Here is a 19,884-nt window from a genome sequence, read left to right as displayed (position 1 = left end):
TATACGTTCTTACATTGGATTCAATCGTAATTTTAAAGAAGAATTGGTAATTACAATGCCTCGAAGTAAGTTACTAAGTTTCTAAGTAAAACTAATAAAAACGCTTATACTGCTTTTTGTACATTCCGTGTTACTCATTTTACGATTTTATACTCTCAAAATTATACATGATTCTCCGTCAAATGAACAGACTATTTAGAAGAAACGGACGTGTGCAAACTTTCAAATCGATATCTCAGAAACTAAGGCAAAAGTTCTAGTACATATTTACAGGCTACATCAACTCGACTCGTAACAATCATCATGGTTTATAAAAAGAACAGACACATATTCTCTAGACCTCATTTATATGTTCTAATTATTATTAATTATCATTTCCAAACTCGAATTTATACAGCTGTTAGATCGCATCATATCCGAAATATGTCAAGCGTTTCACAAGTTCAGTGTCTGCACACAAAAATATTTCTTTAAAGAAAAATAAGAACTTTGGATGGTTTAATCATGCTGGTTGTAAAAATTTTGAATAAGATAATAAGAAAATTAAAAGCGATTAATACAAATTTTCTGAGTTTTTGATAATTTTGCGTACTCTCGGTAAACTTTTAGAGCAAAGCTATTACTTTTATTTCATACAAACTTACTTTGAACGAATATTGCTACTTATTATTCATAAATTATTCAATTCAAATTTACTACATTATAACCATCGATTCATAAACTTACAAAATTTTTAACATTTTACTACAATTTCTGCCACTAATTTCGAAGCGCTACATTTGCAAGTCACTAAGCAACATTAAATGTTACGTATACGCCATGTATACCGCTTTAATAAAATAACCAGCACTTTACAGCTTGCTGCTTTATATTCATTTCATTATTTTAAATGAAACTTTTCCGTTGCTATTTTATGCTGCTAAAGGGCACTCTTTCCGTTTTTTTTTTAATACTTTTTACTGTCGCTTGTCTCTTGCAAACAACATCACAAATAGATATAAAGTTAAGGCTTTTATACCACCACAATCTAATATAACAATGGTACAGTATCGTAAGCTGCCATTTTCTCTACTAATTTGCAGCGCGTATAGTCACTGGACTTAGCAAGCGTTGATTGGTCGACTGGCTGGCGATTGGCGTAGCGCAAACCAAGCGTAGACTTAAAATTTGGTTGATGTGTTTTGAGCTAACAAACATGACTGTGTGTATATTTTGTGATGTTATATGTTTTCCTTTTACTAGCTACCAGCATCTTCAGTATATGTAATATGTCTACATTTCATGCCTCAGACTACAGTTTATTTGAAATATAAATAATAACACTGAGTACTTTGGTCTGCTGACGTGCTGACTTGTCCGTCGTGGTTAGTCGCTCATCATTTTTATACTCGTACTTAACTGTGGTGCTGGGTTGTAGGTACTACTTGGGCAATTATAAACAGGAGTAGTAGGCCAGTCAAGGGTATTGTTGTATTCTAGAAAAAAATATTGGCAGTAAAATGGATATTGATATAGATATTGATATTGATATTGATATTGATATTGATATTGATATTGATATTGATATTGATATTGATATTGATATTGATATTGATATTGATATTGATATTGATATTGATATTGATATTGATATTGATATTGATATTGATATTGATATTGATATTGATATTGATATTGATATTGATATTGATATTGATATTGATATTGATATTGATATTGATATTGATATTGATATTGATATTGATATTGATAATGTTATTGATATTGATAATGATACTGATACTGATACTGATATTGATATTGATATTGATATTGATATTGATATTGATATTGATATTGATATTAATTTTGATATTGATATTGATATTGATATTGATATTGATATGGATATTGATATTGATATTGATATTGATATTGATATTGATATTGATAATGATACTGATACTGATACTGATATTGATATTGATATTGATATTGATATTGATATTGATATTGATATTGATATTGATATTGATATTAATTTTGATATTGATATTGATATTGATATTGATATGGATATTGATATTGATATTGATATTGATATTGATATTGATATTGATATTGATATTGATAATGATACTGATACTGATACTGATATTGATATTGAGATTAATAATGATCCAGGTAGAAATAGACATAGCGATAGATATAAAGATAAAAATAGAGTTAAAGATAAATATAAGTAGAAGAATCAATATAAGAGTCGATATAAAAATAAAAAAATAAATAATTTTTTAAATTTAAATTATCCAGTATCGTAAAAACTCTCTTTCCAAAATTCAGTGCTATTTAAATAATTTCAATTATCGTAAAAAATAATAAAGTATATCCGCCCTTGATTGGACCTTCCTTAATTAATTTTGCAGTTATTTACTTTTCTCATTTCTCATTCATTTCATCAACTCATTTGTCCGCTGAGCTGGTATATCCTTTTGGTGCCTCTCCTTAGCATTTAGTTTGCCGCCGTCAGACGCTGTCTGTCTGCTATCGCGCCTACTCATCTGGCATCTCACTAAGCTTCCACTCATCAGCTCTGCAAACATTTTTTATTCATTAGATACATATATATAACTGTATAATTTGATCTGCTCGTGTATAATAATAATTTTACGCTTGCTGCTTCGCATTCACGCCAACACACGCCGCCGACTGCTATGGTTCCAGTAGCAGAGCTATCAGTCTAACGCGTCGTTCTTGTCTGGTGGAATTTGTAAATTCGCTCTTTCTTTTTGCCACGTGACTGTGCAAATGTTAAATAAGTTTTCTTCTAACATAACTGTATTATTTGCGACTGCTCGCTCGCTCATCCTTTAGTCACTTTGCATAGCTCAATTTTGTTTATATTTTGCTTCGTTGAGTTTTTTGCTTTGCATACTGTTTATCTAAGCTCACGTTTTTTTACTAGTATCTTGGCATTTTGAACGTGATTAAGAATTTACATTGACTGAAATGCGCTATCTTTTCTCTGTGCTCACCCCCTGCTTTTGCAAGTAAATTACGGTTTCTCACCCTTTTGCTCCAGCTACCAATTTTCATATTTTCCAGTTCAGTGATTCCATTTGGTTTTTCGTTTTGTTTTATAGTTTTTATGTTTGACATATTTTATGGATCCTTGCTTCTTCCTCTAACTCAATATATACATATTGAAGCGAGCAATATGGTAGAGAATTGTTTTGGGAGCAATATAGGAATATATTTTTTTGTACATTTTCAGACGTTTGCTACTATTTATCAGTAAGTAGACCAACCTATGCTTGAAAATTTCTAAAAAAACCCTCATCAATACCATATCACAATCTATATTTTAATTCATTGACTCAATACTAAACTACTTCCATCATAGTTATGCCTTGAGAAATATTTATTTTGGCCTAGGGTACCTGTGAATACCCAATAAGCAGCCACTGACCAAGAGTGACAGGAGAAGGGTTCTGCTTAAAAGTTCTGAAACATCCTATGAATCTCCGGTGACGAGGTGAATACATGCCGCCTCGAAATATGTATCCACAACCCAAAAAGGGCTGCCTCGAGGAAACACCTACCCATGAGAGGGAGGCAACAAATCGACGCGGGACTATGCGACGGAAGCCGTTATATAAAAATTTCCAATTGTTATGCTCAGCCGGGGTCATAGCTGGGAGATAGTCAATGAGCTGCAAAGACAAACTTAGGTTAGCTGTAAGCTGTGAGTAACCCACGACCATGAGCACAGCAGAGACGGCAAACCAAGAAAGCAAGCAACAAAGTAGGAGCAAGATTTTGACAAACGATTTGGAAGATAAGTTCAAGGGCAACTTGTGGCGGCAAATATACCACATTAACGAAAGGCGTATACATTAATTTTTATTTAGCTTAGTCAGTGATTAAAATGAAAAGGCCTTAACACAAAGTTGAGACTTGGCGTGTACGCAAAATTGTAAGAACAAATTTTAAATCACAAAAAAGCAATTATACCCTTTAAAAAAGAACAAAGAGCAGCTATTGTAGACTAGATAGAATAATTGCTGACCAACAAAAAGTATATTTAAATGCAACTAAAATGAAAAATACAAAATAACCAACCCAGCAGGCAAGATTGAAAAAAGAAGTAAACACCGAGAACAAAAGCGGGAAATTAAATAGCAAATTACCCGCCAAAACAAACCCAACAAATTAAAATCGAGAAAAAATAAAAATATATAAAAAATAAGACAAACACAAAAACACAACATGAGTTCTAAGAATAAAGACAAAGAGCATGTCAACAAATAGTAGCCTTGGCTTACACAATGAGGAAAACAAAACAAAAGCTCAAGATAACCAGATGCCTGTGGCAATAAGCGCGAGCAAGAAATGAACTCGAAAACCACTTAAAAAAAAGTAAATAAATTTGAACCGCAAGCAATATGTAGTGCTAAGAAAACCTAAGACGAATATCAAGAAATGAAGTAATGAGAAAAATATATGTAAGATGAGAAATAATACAGATAATTGTAAAAGAAATGTCTATCTACAAACACATTTGTATGCCGACATTATGTTGGAGAGCCGCAAAGCTCAAGATTTCATATCAAAGACAATACTCTATAGTATATTACGTTAAGGTTGACAGTTTCTCACACACATCTACAATAACGCTGGCTAGACGCAAAACCTATTCACTTCATTAGGCAATTTATTTTCGGACGGTATAGAAAATGTAGGTATTAAGGAAAAGCTGGCAAGATGCTTGATGCACGGATGCATCTTCGTTTTGTTCTTACACTTTTTTCTACAAATTAGCCGGGGGTATATATAATTAGCAAAGATGTAATGGTGTACAAAAAAACTCTTAAAAAATTAATTTTTACGGCTATCGTAGTAAGAAAAGCATAACAAAAATTATGAGATAATAACCAATGTTTGTAATTTTGCAGTCATCAGGCATGTTTTAATACAATATAGACCAATCGGACTCCCTTCATATTTCTTAAAATCGATTATTTTAAACTAAGTTTTACGCGAGAAAGTATACATTAATTATTTTTCGAAAAAAAATGTATTACCCACTTTCTAAAATGCGATTTCTGCATTTAGGTGCTGAGGAAATAAGTATAATTTTTCGAATGCCAGCATTTATGGTATTTCGAAAGAATATTTCGTGTTTTAAATATTACTTGCTTAATGTACTTAAATGCATTGCCTACTTTTGGGAGCGCAAAGAATTTGATTAGAATACGCTTTTAGCTTCTAAAAACAAACAATATGTTTTTATTAAGAACTGCTGATAAGTATTACGTTATCCAATATCCATAGCCTATAGCTGTCATGCAAACTGAGCGTTAAAAATTTAGTTCTGGTACGAAAAACTTGCTTATGTGACATGATCTTCACGAAATTCGACATAGAATATTATCGCAAGCAACGCTATAATATCTCAAGTAAGTTTTTGATATCGGACTACTATATAAAATAGCTGCTATACAAACTAAATGATCAAAACCAAGCTCTTGTATAAAAACTGCGTAATTTGTGAATATAAAATGACAGCCGCCTTATCTTCCGTATTTGGCTTACATTTTAATTGATATTATATTTCTTTTCTCAGCATTTCCACAAGTCAAACACGCTTTTATTTTTTCAGTTCTTCGCTTTTCATAGACTGCTTACTTGACAGCATTAAAATGTAGCTTTTTGTAATGAGCAGTTGCATGAATATTTTACGTTAGCTTTAGCCAAGCAAATTACTGTCAAGTTCCTTTCACACACTTTCGTATTTTTTGCTTAAAAATAGCTACTTTATTTATTTCCTATATACTTACAGATTTATTTCTGCAGATTTCTTTTGGTTTTTATCTCTAATCGCTTTTGTCATTTATTCTTTTCAGAAATGAATGGGCGATTGTCTCAATTGATATTGATGACTATATGCTTTACTTCCGTTTCAGGCGTTCCTATCCCAGTGCTTCTAACGACCCTTTTCGTCTTTACTAAGAAATCCACTTAGCTGCTTCCTTACATGTTTAGTACCTATAGTATATTACATTTTTTATATTAGCGAAAATATTTTATTTTTTTTTTGTCTTATTTTAATGTCTTATTTTATATTTTTTACTATGCTTCGTTCGTTCGTAGCTTTTGTTGCTTTGTTGTTGCCAGTTTACTTTGTTTGATGAAGAAAAATCTCTTACTGACCCACTGTTGTAATTCATTTTATTTTAAAAATGTTATATCTTCTTGTAATATTTGTAAACCTTTCACACCTTCTAGCTCCTGTTCGGCTTTTAAATAGCCGATTATTTTCGTGTCTTTGAGTACGAGTATAAAATTTATTAATTCTAAGTACATACCATAGAGTTCAAAAGCAGTATTAAAATTAAGCGTTTTCTATTTACTAAAATAATACAAAAGTTCAGTTTTTATATTCTATTTGATGTATATGATATATATAGTTTGGGTTGGAGGCCACAACCCTTCTACCTGATGCCTTCGGTAAAACGAGCCTTCTCGTTTTGTAGGCCAACGAAACGATTTAGCTTCATAATCACGGATATCGCTGAAACCGTAGATTGTTTCAAACGTAGTCCATTCTGCGTATAACTTCTGAAGTGTCTCCCTATTTAGGCAATAATAAGGGATTTCAGCCTCTTATCATAGTGCTTGAGAGTCCACCAGCTTCTTCGTTGGCGTCTAATGAAACTGTTGCGACCTACAGTTCTGTCCAATTAATCCGTTAGCCATTCTATATGCGAAGGCGACACAGAAAGCTTTTATCGGCATGATTTGAGATATTGTAGAAAGGAAGAAGTTCGGTAAAACTATCCTTGAAGACGATATTGGTATATATATATAACTTTTGGGGGTTTACAAAATGACGAATGGAGTAGATATGTGCATTTTTAAGTCTCGATTGAGTTGAGAATATATTTTTTAACATAAAATGGCGCATCCATCATAGTGGCTTGAAAATCTGTACAATTTTAATCAGCTGAGTTCTCCCAGCTTTGAATTCTAAATGATCCGAACGGTCTTTACGAGTAGCTTGTTCTTAAGACTGAGGCGGAATCATAACCTTAAGAGCCATTAATCAGAGCTGAGTTCTCTTGATTTTCACGTGGTCTCTCCATGTTCGTTTCTTATCAATTGTAAGTCCCGGATATGTTGAGCTAGAGCTTGTTGGTAGCAGCTAACCTTATAAGGCCACTTGAGGATATATAATATATTGTGCCTGAGGGTATACATACACCATTTGTATGGAGTATGAAGAGGCAGCAGTAGAATTGCTACTCAATGCCAGCACTGCAATGTCAGCCGCATAGGTTGCCGTAACTTTGGCGTCTAGAACAAAGGCACAAGAACGCTGCCTTGATTAGATTATGATTATGGAAATATGATTTCAGCAGCAGCTAACCAGGCATGGACAGTTTTTCTTTTAACTAAAATAATAAGTTTAAGTGCCTGAGCCTGTCAAATGCTTGACGGACATCAAGGAATACTGCAGAACAGTAGCTGCAATATTCCATGACATCAGTTATAAAGTGCTCTAAACTATGGCAATGCTCAATTGTGCAATGAAACATAATTATAAATTTTCCAGTAACTCCGAAATCTTAAATTTGTAATCCTAACGGGTAAAATGCCGCTCATAACCTCTTTTATATATTGGGTCTTCATTTTTCAACGAACGAAAACTACGTAACCGATCAAAAAACTTTTTTTTGCTGATTGACAGCGGAATTGCCAACTACCAAGAAACAAAATATGTTTTACATTTAAACTATCTATGAGTGAAATCCGCAATTACTTAGTTGCCAACCCAATATATAGTTGCTTATCGTTATATTTAATAAACAATAATTTTTAGTAACAATTAAATTTAATGTATCACTCTAAATAAACTCCTTTTTCTCTTTTCAGCATAACACCGTTCCAAAACATTAAAAATCATGGCAATACAACAGCTTCACCAACAACAACGACCACAGCAGCGACTGCTAACAAGTTTCGACATAAAACTCTATTTTTACAGATAAAAACTTTTTAAACAAATTTTTGTATTCGAAGTGGCGCTAGTCGAAATTACTAAAAAAATATATGAACTCTAAAAAAACACAGCCAAACTAAGACAAATTGCTTTCCTTGCCACAGCTGAGTAGCACCTGAGCCAACATGTGCTCGACAACACAATTTTGTTTGCTCAACCTGCGCACATATTTAATTTATTTATGCTGCTACCTGCTTATAATGGTGGCGGCCGGTAGTCGTGTGGTTGACGGCTTAAAGTGTTATTGTAATCCAAAAGAATGTGATGTCATACGATCGCTGGATTGTCCAGGCAAGGGTATGATGCTGTGGGATCCTTGCAAGTGAGTAATTTTTTATCTCAAAAATATAATTTATTTAAACTTGATTTGGCTAAGTAATTGTTTTACTGATAACCACCTACATAATAATTCAACACAATACCATTGTATACCAAAACAAGTAAGGAAGGGCTAAGTTCGGATGTAACCGAACATTTTATACTCTCGCAAAGTCAAATGGTATACTCGTTTGAGATTTCTTTGTGGATTGACTGATATTTTCGGTAGAAGGTCAACTATAGGCACTGGGGTCCACGTATTTAGTACTTAGGGGCTTAAACAGTTTTGGTTGGATTTAGACAATTTTTGGCCACAAGGTGGCATACTTTAATCGCATTATTCACGCAAAGCTTTACCCCGATATAATCATTGTTGCTTGATATGCATAGTGGAAAGTGAAAGAATCAGATGGAATTTAAAATGGTGTTATATGGGAAGTAGGCGGGGTTGTAGTCCAATTTCGCCCATTTTCGCACTATGACATAGAAACATGAAAATAACGTTATGCACCGAATTTGGTTGAAATCGATTAAGCAGATCTCAAGATATGGGTTTTCACCTAAAAGTGGGCTGTGCCACGCCCACTGTCTAATTTTGAACGCGGTTCCTATAAAGTCATCTTATACCATCTCAGAGATAAAATTTAATGTCTCTGGCGTGTTTAGTGCTTGATTTATCGCGCTTTTAGTAGTTTTTAACAGTACCGTTATATGGGGAGTGGGCGGAGTTGCCACCCGATTTCAACTATTTTCACACCGTCAATAGAAGTGCTAAAAACATTTGCTTCCAGTGAATTTTGTTATTATGGCATTAGCGGTTTAGGAGATATGCACATTAAACCTATTAGAGGCGGGACCACGCCCACTTTTAAAAAAAAAATTTTAACTGCAGATGCCCCTCCTTAATGTGATCCTGTGTACCAAATAACAGTCTTGTATCTTATTGCGGAGCTTAGTTATGGCAAGTTATTTGTTTTTGATTAATGGCGTTTTGTGGGCGTGGCAGTGGTCCGATTACGCCCATCTGCAATACCAACCGTCTCACGGTACCATGAAACATGTCTACCAAGTTTCATAAAGATATCTCAATTTTTACTCAAGTTAGAGCTTGCACGGACGGACGGACAGACGGACAGACGGACGGACAGACGGACGGACGGACAGACAGTCACCCGGATTTCAACTCGTCTCTTCATCCTGATCATTTATATATATATAACCCTATATCTAACTCGATTAATTTTAGGTGATACAAACAACCGTTAGGTGAACAAAACTATTATACTCTGTAGCAACAGGTTGCGAGAATATAAAAAAAAAACTATTGAAAAATCAAATTATAAAAAAAATTTTGTGAATTTTTGTAAGTATCAAAGTCGATGTCAGAAAAGTGGAGAGTTTATTCTCATTGAAAAAAAAACGAAATGAGAGATATTTGTAGAGCAGCGCCATCTATTAGACATATTTTTATTAGTTAGATTTGAGTTTAATTTGTATATCCTGAACAGCGTATACTATGTTCGCCACGATGTTTGTAATACCCAGAAGAAAACGTCGAAGACCCTATAAAATATATATTTAAATGATCAGCATGTTGAGCTGAGTCGATTTAGCCATGTCCGTCTGTTTGTCCGTCCATCTTATATTATGTCTGCATATACGCGAACTAGACCCTGAGTTTTTGAGATGTCGATGTTAAAATTTGCCCACGTCCTTTATTTCCCAAGAAGCTGCGCATTTGTTGGAACCTCCGAAATCGAAACACTATAACATACTTCTATATCTGCCATAAAAACTGAATGATCACAATCGGAAGTGCTTGTATGAAAATCTTTTCGAGGCATCCTCACGAAGCTTTGCATGGGTTATATTCTAGGACCATACTAAAATCTCCGAAAAATTTATTCAGATGGAATCACTATAGCATATAGCTGCCATTCGATCGGAATCAAGTGCTTGTATAGAATCGTTTGTATGTGATAGGTTATTATAAAGCTTGGGGTACAACCGAAGTTAACGTTTTTTCATGTTATCTTAAATTTTTAAACAGTTTTATTTTGTTAATTAATTTTATTAAAATATTGTGTTTCAACTTTAACTTTAATATTAGTGTGAATGCCTTAAAATTTTACTTTAACTCCCGAAAATTGCCTCTCTTTTCAGATGTTGTCGCATTTGCGCAAAAACACTTGGCGAAACTTGTGGCGGCCCGGGTGGATTCTCCGGTCAGTGTGAACCACCGCTACAGTGTGTCACAAAATTGCCCATCAACAGCGGTCTAGGCGTTTGCATGGGTGAGTTAACTGATAATATATAAAAATTAAAATTTTTAGGGTTTTAAATGTCATTTCAGATATATATTTTATTTTCTAATATCATGGGGATTTAGCAAAATGTTTAATTATATTTCGTTCAGAATAAAAAAAGTTGCCTAAATGAATTCGTGGCACACTGCCGAGCTGACAGTCTTTGCTCGATTATAAATCCGAGTCCATTCAAATTAATCAATAATGTTATTGTAATCTAGTGTTCTTAATATAGTTAACAACTGAGTGAACTTTGTGATCACCGAGATATGGTTTCGCTATTTAGTCGCTACTAACCACATTTACCACATAAAGACCTTAAATTACTTATGAGATTCGTTAACAAGTTTTTCGGTTGCTAAGTATTGATGTCACATGGAAAACAATATATCTGCTGCGAGGCAGCAATTACTCAAAATTAAGCAATTAATTATATGTGTATAAGTAAATCATAGATGCATACACATTAAATCATTGAGAGAAGAGTAAAACAAAATTGCGACAAACTTAAAGATATTCTATAATATTAGATTTATATTTAGTACCTATAATATTTAATATTTAGTAATTTATTTAATACCTATAGTATTTAATAGAATAGGTATTAAATATAAATCTTTCATTATATATATGTACATTGAGTATATAAAAATTATCGTTTTTCAAGTACAGTGGAGCGAGAAGTATGCAGCTGTAAGCACGTAACTATTCCCAATTCATTCTCTTAATATTATATTTATTTCTGTTACCACATACTTACTCCCTTTACACTTGTGGTGCGTGTGATATATATTCAATGCCATCATCAGCTACATTATTCGTTTAGGCCTTGAACGCAAGTCGAACTGTGCAAGGTGACAAGATATTAATTAGTTATCTACTTTCATAGTTAAAGTTGGCCATGAGTAATTCACGAAGTGAATAAAATGCCGAGGTGAAATTTGTAATTCCTATGAAATGCTAGTATATTACGGTGTATGTGTACTAAATAATTATTTGCGGTTTTAGCTAGAAATGTGACACGTATCAATATTTAATCAGCAGTTAATTAAAGCTAGAAATAAGTCATATTGCTGGATGAGCAAATAAAGTTGTGGCGTAATTAGAAAGGTGCTTGAGCAGATTATTGGAATTTGGTTCAGATAAAATATTCTGCGAAATATCAATATAGGTTATTCATTTATAATATACAATATAAAAAAGCAACAAGAAAAACGGTAACTTCGTTTGCACCGCAACTGTAATAGCCTTCACAAATATCTACAAAACTTTCTATACAAGAACAACTTTTTGATAGGTCAGTTTGTATGACAGCTATGTGGTATAGTAGTCCGATATTGGCGGTTCCGACAAATAAGCAGCTTCTTGGGGAGACAAAGAGATATTCTGTGTATATTAGTTCGCCAGTAATTATTTTGAAAAATATATAACTTTGCTCGCATTACAGTCGTGATTGGCAAACATAGTTTTAACCAAGAGTAATATAAAAAGAAGTCACTACAAATGTGTCACATAAATATTCAACTGTCCACTGCGCCAATTAGGTTCGAGAGTTTATTTCTGCCGCTAAAGCAACAATAACAAAAACAATTACGCAAAATGCGGTCTATTTAAACTGCTTTAAACAGGAGACGGTTTTGAAAAGCAGATTATTGCTAAAGGTTGTACATGCTATCTCTTGCAAACCACTTTGGAAGACAGCAGCAGTTCTCAAGAGAAAGAAAAGAAAATATTTTTTATGCACAAGAATTATATAAAAATCATAAATACATACATATATATACATATATATATACTTAATCTTCTTAGTTTGCTGTCTGCTTTTAACTGCCGTCAAAAATCGAATACAAAAGCAGCGTGGAAGAACATCACTTGCCACTTTGGGGCCATTTGAAGACCTCACACAGTCAAGCATGCGGGCTTATACAATTTTGCGGTTTGCTTATCAGTCTACAATATTATCGAGCTGATGTAGTAGTGCGTTGACATTTCGTATTGTTGCGACAAAACTTTGCAAGTTTAAAATTCTAAACTACTGTCTTCGGCAGCATTGTTTCTTATTGTTAGATATAAATATTTACACATACTCGCATGTAAAGACAACCACACTTGTATGTGCAACAAAAATAATTTCTTTGTGGCATGTAGGCTTGATTTCAATGCAAAGTAAGGTAATAAAGGCGACATTACCGCCACCACAGCCCCCGAGAAAGCAGTTAAAAGTCACTTTTGTGTTGTTTTGGAAAACGTGTCTTTGCCTCAAGCATTTCAAAGTCAACTTTTGTCAATGATTGCTTAAACATGCGGGTATTTTTTTGTGTGCGCGCCACATTTACATTATATAAATTTATATTACGACATATAAATCCACACACACATGCTTACATTCAAGCAAAACGTGATTCCACCACTTCTTGTGCTGTGCGTCTTTTTAAAAAATATTTAACGCGCTTTTTAGCTTCTTTGGGCGCTGCTGTCGTTTAGTCAGCTTCCTTTGTTTATTCCCACCCGCAGTTCGGGTCTCGCTCACAGTGAAATTTTGCGTTTCTTTAGCTTTGTGTGTGGTTGGCTTTGTACTTTTTGCTGGTTTTCTGTCATCTTTGCCTAATGCTACCGTTACTTAAGTAGGGTTACTTGAGAGTATTCCCAAAATATTCATTTGCGAAAAATATGGCCGCAAATCAGTTAGGCATTAGCGCTAACGCAATAATATTTTAAGCGCGATTCGCTGAAAATTGTTTTGTTGTGCTTTATTTATCTTTTCTTGAGGGACAAACAAATTTTGTGGCATAAAATTTATTTTGGTTCACTGATGGTTCATAAATGCGCTACACTCTCTTTCTAGTCATCTCGCTCTATCGTTCTCGCCGCGGCCTTTATCTCTCTCTCGCGCTCTCTCCACTTTTTGAATAACAAAAAAAAATTGTTAACCAAAAATGTCCACTTATAGTATGAAGAGTGCTGTTTGCTTGTAAAGACAAGCGATACCAATGCCTTGTTATACCATTCATGTTAATAAACCGATTTCGTAGCGAAACGTGTCTTTTCTGGACTATAACTTTATACATGTATACTTTTTATTAAGCTTTGATGACTTTCGATATAAGAGAACAAATTCCCGACAGTTAAACCATTTATAAACCGACAACTACTCGACCAGTTTTTTCAATATTTGCTTTGTAAAATTCCAAACCTTTACAACAATTTGTTCGGAGATTGTATTATTTGGATAAAAATCCATGTCAAATTTCGTGAAGATATCTCGTCAAATTAAAAAGTTGTCCATACAAGGGCCTAATTTTGATTGTTCAGTTTGTATGACAGCTGCTACATATATATATATTATAGTAGAACGTTGCAAAATTTCAGGGCGATATCTCAAAAACTAAGGGACGAGTATATATAGACAAACGGACATGACTAAATCGACTCAGCTCATCAAGCTGATCATTTATATATAGTCTAATTTATAGGACGTTTCCTTCTAGGAGTTACAAACTTAATACCCTGTACAGGATATAACAAGTAGACGTATTGCATGTAATTTTTTTCAAATGACCAATTTTGAAAGTTCTGCGGTACAGCACGTCATGGATATGGTCAGCAACGGCCATACATGTAGAATGGATGCTTGTCGAATATTTGTATGCTAAAATTTGTATTCAGTGTAGTATAACTGTACAATGAATAAAGTTAACTAGAAGTGTTGTAGGTTCCGAACTCGATCCGAGAAACACTAGCCTCACGGTATACATAAGGTCTTAGTAATACTGAATTCAGAAATTGACCTGCTGTTGTTAACAACGAACGATTTTAACTAAAAAGGCGTGTGAATATAAAGCGGAATGATCAAATTTAACTGCGTGACCATTTAAACTGCGTGCTCAAGCCAAATCGATAAAAAAAAATTTCCAGGAATGGTACTACCTCTTTGAAGTTTGATTTTCATATGTCAATATGTAAGTATGTGTTTGTATATATGTGTATATTAAATATATGTTCAAAGACCACACACACCTTCGTTTATACGTGCCTCGGTTATTTTTCTCTCAATAATCTTAGCCATGCCCTTCAGCCCATATCTTTACACTAACTAACTAACTAGTTGAAGCAGCGCGAACAAACTGCGGCTATATACGCATATACGCATGCACGCATACTACTATGAATGTATACCATCTGCTTGAGTATGTGTGTATTGAGAGCTAGCTTAGTTTGCTATCTAACATTTGCTAAGTGGCTTTCTACTCTACTTGCACGCTGCCTTTCAGCACACAACCTTCACACATCAGCAAGCGGCTACTCGCCACTTAAGTGCGGCTTACACTAGTCGCAGGTATATAACACACACACACACACATACAATAAGTATAAAGTAAAATTACTGCGATTTTGTATGTATGTGTGAGTATGAACTTAGAGAAGCGCTGACTGCACATATATTCATGTAAGTCTATAAGTATTTGTACTCAGATATGTGTGTGTGTGCTTACTTTGTTTACCTTTTTAAGGTTATATGTCTGTAGCTGCCTTATATCTGGCTGACTGGCACAGGCAAAGTGTGTTTTAGTTTTCATCGACATCGTCATCGCCATCGTGGTCGTCAGCGAAAATCGTTTAGACGTTAAGCAACGCTGCTAAAGTTGCCACCAACAACTTTCCACAAATTTTCCTCTTAGCTATTGCTACCTATATGTTTTCAGCGTCTTGTTGTTAAGCTACGCTGCGCGTGTGAATTGATTGGCAGCAATGGCATACAGAAATGAAGTTTAATGTCGTCCAATTGAATTGATGGGAAAATGTGCACACACACACATACAGCCTTGTTTACTTACATGTGTATGAATAAATATTTATATTAGCACTTCACACACATACACACGCACATAGCCATCCAATTATGTGTCGATATCTATTGCGGTAGTACTGGTACTCTTCAAATATTGATTTTAGCTCAGCGGTTTCAGGTTGCGTACGATTGTATGATTGTAGGTGTGCGCCTCAGCGCTTTTTTTCCAATGGTTCAATGTGAAGTGGCCATTCTGCTTAACACTAGCGTGGTGCTTGCTGTACAAGGCTAGCTCTTTTTTGCATTATTCATTCATGGCATTCTATTACTACTTCATTGCTACCTTTTTTTATGCTTCTTCATTTTACCTTAAAAATTGTTTTATTTATTTTTTTATACCCTGCACATGAATCAAGTTCTTGTATGGAAAACTTCTTTATTTGAGAAGATAACTTCACGAAATTTCTCACGAATAAATTTCCAAGTTAGTCGTATAATTTCAGAAAAAATTATTCAAATCGCACTACTATAGCATATAGCTGCCATACAAACTAAACGATTGGAATAAAGTGCTTCTACAGAAAAATTTTTTATTTCAAGAGTTATCCTCAGGAAATTTGACATAAGATAGTGCCTGAAGTTGTGGTGTGATCTCCTAATAAATCGTTCAGATCGGACTACTATAGCATATAGCTGCCATACAAGTGTTCTATCAAAATCAAGTCCTTATATGGACAGTTTTTTTATTTGAAAAGATATCTTAACGAAATTTGGCATAGATTTTTGCATGAACCTGCGCTTTAATATCCAAACATACTGTTCAGTTTCGACAACTATAGCATATAGCTGTTTTACAAACTGTTCAAACAAAATTAAAATAAAGATGTTTTTATACCCTTTTATGCTATAGTAAACGCACCTATGAAGGATATTATAGCTTCGGTGCCGCCGAAGTTTATGTGATTCCTTGTTATATTTGTTTATTTTTATTTTATTTTATTTGTTGCTTGGCCGCTTTCTTACTGCGTAGCTGCGCAGATAAATTGAAAACAAACTGAACGTAAATGCGCCAAAGTAAATATTTTGCTAAATATAAATTTTTCTACACACGTGAATATGTGCTTATGGCGCTTATGTAAGTATATACATGCATATATGTTTAATATTTTCATTTATTACGAGTATATTTAGCAGGTTTTTCACGCTTATGTGTGTCAATACTGTTTAAGTTATACGAGACTTTCAGTTTTGTAGCAAGAATAATAATTTTAAATTGAAGAATAAATTTAGGAAAATATAAATATAAAAAAATTTACAGTAATATAATAAATATTATATAAAAAATAACAGAATAAAAACATTTAATCATCAAACTTATTTTTAGTATGCATTTGATTTCGCGAAATGCCTTTGAATTAATGTTACTCATACGCCCCTTATGCCTATAGTACAACTTACTCGTAACACAGTGAGGGGCCTTAAATATAGCTATATTGTTAGAGATTATTGTATAAGCACGATATTTTGTTGTTTTATATAAAAAAATTAGATATGATGATAGAAAGTTATATATAAATAGTTAGATATAAATAATGTTCTAGAGAAAAAATTGCTGTCGAATTGGAAGACCTTTGTAAGGCAAAGGCATGCTATTTAAGTACATGTTTTTTAATCGTGAATAAATTTTTAACAAAATAAAATTTTTATCTTTAATAAAAAAATTTTTATGAAACTTTTTTAAATTAAATTTTTTATGAGTTTTTTTTTTTTACAAGAAAATAACTATATTTCTGTATATACTAATCAGCTTTTAACAAGCTCCACAAGCCATTAATTTTAGTTCGAATTAAAATCTGTTATATTCAAAAGCATTCATAAAGATATTGTGATCTGTTGTACCCAAATTTAATCAGTTTTTTTAGCATTTTTTGATTATCTGCAACACTAGCTCAAATGTTCATATTGCACTTTACTTTTTTTGAGTTTATGCCAAGTATAGCCAGGTCTTTTATTTTAGTTAAGCTCACTTTGTATCAACGTCTCGCAATGTTGGCTTTATACAGAGCATTTATCGGAACAAAAATTGTTTGCAACGATTCCCTCCGATACTTATAAAGAAGCCTTTATTGGGCCTAGCTCATTTATGTCAGAATGTTTTAAATTTTTTAACAGTGGCAACCCTATTTATAAATTAGACGATTAATTTGACGTAGAAATATGTTATTTTTGATGGTGGATGATGCGCCTTGCTGGTTTCACCAGCTAACATATATAAGTTATTTACTAATAATAATATATATACTATAAACTAATAGCAACTATATTTTATATATATTTTTTGGCTTTACGAGCTTTCTCAAAGAGAAAATATTTAGATAGTTTTTAATTTACATTTAAATTCAGATACATAGCAATAATGTTTTCTTTTTTTTTTTTGTCGACAAAGTTTTACATTCAAAGTAAAAATAACGATATAACCTTAAGATTCAGTTTCAAAGCACTATTAAAGTGGCACTGATCTGGTGATAAAAATATATCACAATATCTATTAATACAATTTTTTGTGCAGGAAAGTCTCAAAATTAACAAAAAGCAAAATAGTATATAAAACATAATGTACAATATGCTAGCAATTTGTACGCCCGTTCCTCGCCACAAGGCTATTAACTAATTGTATGCCAACATTCCAGTGCAAAGCAAACCCTTTTATAAAACCCTATTTAAATGAATAACTGTAAGCTACAGAAATTTAAAGCACCTTAATCCTAAGTCATGACACTTGGCCGCCAAAATGGCACATATCATTTCCATTTGCAATTTCAAACACAAAGCTAGCCGCCCTTGCAAACCAGCATTTTGCCTTTCATTTTATTAAATTACTTTTACGCCTCCATAATGGCACTTGGAAAATTTTTGAAGAGCCTTTTTGATGAAGCCGAACGAAAAATGCTGACATAAGCCAATGATGACTTGAAGAGATCTGAGTTTTTTGTGTGTGTGTGTACTTTTTTTTTTTTGTTTGCTTTTTGGACACATTTCAGCTGCAGTGTCAGTTTGATAGTAGGCGGCGCTGTCCAGCTGCTATAAACTCATAGAAATGTACATATAAGTATGTATGTCAGGTTGGCTGGTAAATTTAATCAACTCTGGGAAATTCAATTGAATTTTCAAAGACGAAGTGCCAGATTATGCTGAAGTGTCCGCTGTAAGTGGCATAAAGTGCAAAATTGCTTGTGGATACACGAACGAGCTTATATGGGAGGCTTAAAATCCATTTTTCAATGATTTGAATACAAAAGCACCGTTTGTGTGTGGGTGTATGTGAGACACAAGTACGTACGTTGTTGTATGTTAGATTTACGTGTTGCCGCAACTATTGTTGTCCATCAGTTTGCTTAGCTTGGCTTCATTGAATTCACTGTCGTTTGCAACGATTTGTCTCATTTATTTTTCTGGCATAGTGGGCTATGTGTGTAGATTCTCTGTAGCTCTTTCTTCTGTTTTTGTGTGTATCATTTACCGCATGCTAGGGCATTCACATTCCTTTCGGCTAATGAATTTGTTTTGTAACATCCGTTGTAGACGATTGAATTGCCTTGTAGCTGTAATCCAGACGTTTCTAAAGATCATTGAAACTTATGACTCATTTGTCGGCATACTTCAATCGTGATTAACCGGATTTATGTAGATTTTTGGAGCTATTTTTGTTGAAATATTTGTGAATTTGAATATTCTGAAAGAAGCGGTTTGAGTTGAAATAATAAAAAAATGCTTTAGTTTTGAATAAACGACAATAAAAAAGTAACAGCTCTGAGCTTTAGGATTGAAGTTATCAGCTAACGAAATGAAAAACTATTGATTTATTGGAGACCAAGCTCAAAAAATTTCTTTTCAAAGGCAGACTATCCACCTTTGGCAATAACATTTCGAAAAATATAATTTCGAAAGCTGTACAAGCTTTCTAAGCTTTTGACAGCAAGAAAAACTAGCTAACTATATATACATATTTTCTATACCCAAAACCTTAAATTTACTACTTACCCCTTTAAATCATAAACCCATCTGTTTTCTCATATATACTCCCACATATGCTACTCCTGTCTGATGCTTCCAAAAGCATATATGCCAAAACACATTTGTCCCCCCCACAGGCACGCCCAATACAACATTTAGTATGAAATTATTTGAGATCCCTAACTGAAACTGTTCAAAACGCCTTAAAATATGCAACATTTCTTTGCCATATGTCAAAAGCATACGCTTACCTTTCACCATTGTTGACCGAGCGCAACTCAACCGGCAGCTTAATACACATTACACATACAATTGCACTCAGCATTTTAGCAATATATCTCTATCAAATTACCAGCCTTGGCAAATTTTACATTCGACATACATTCGTCAGTTGCGCAGTTCAGCGGCTGACGGCA

At 33.5% G+C, this 19,884-nt stretch overlaps 1 protein-coding gene across 1 annotated transcript in view; it reads left to right on the top strand.

Annotated features, from left to right (window-relative positions):
- Nucleotides 1-19,884, top strand: part of cmpy (crimpy) — a 68,400-nt gene that overhangs the window by 16,951 nt on the left and 31,565 nt on the right. Inside the window, exons 3-4 of the mRNA XM_036358219.2 lie at nucleotides 7,915-8,363; nucleotides 10,523-10,653. Coding sequence (XP_036214112.1) covers nucleotides 8,167-8,363; nucleotides 10,523-10,653 — 328 coding nt within the window. The 5' untranslated portion in view covers nucleotides 7,915-8,166. The remainder of the gene's footprint in view (nucleotides 1-7,914; nucleotides 8,364-10,522; nucleotides 10,654-19,884) is intronic.

This window comes from Bactrocera oleae, chromosome 6 (genome assembly GCF_042242935.1).
Source record: "Bactrocera oleae isolate idBacOlea1 chromosome 6, idBacOlea1, whole genome shotgun sequence".
Lineage (NCBI taxonomy): Eukaryota > Metazoa > Arthropoda > Insecta > Diptera > Tephritidae > Bactrocera > Bactrocera oleae.
The sequence above is the reverse complement of the archived record's forward strand: the minus strand, read 5'-3'. Positions and strand labels throughout refer to the sequence as shown.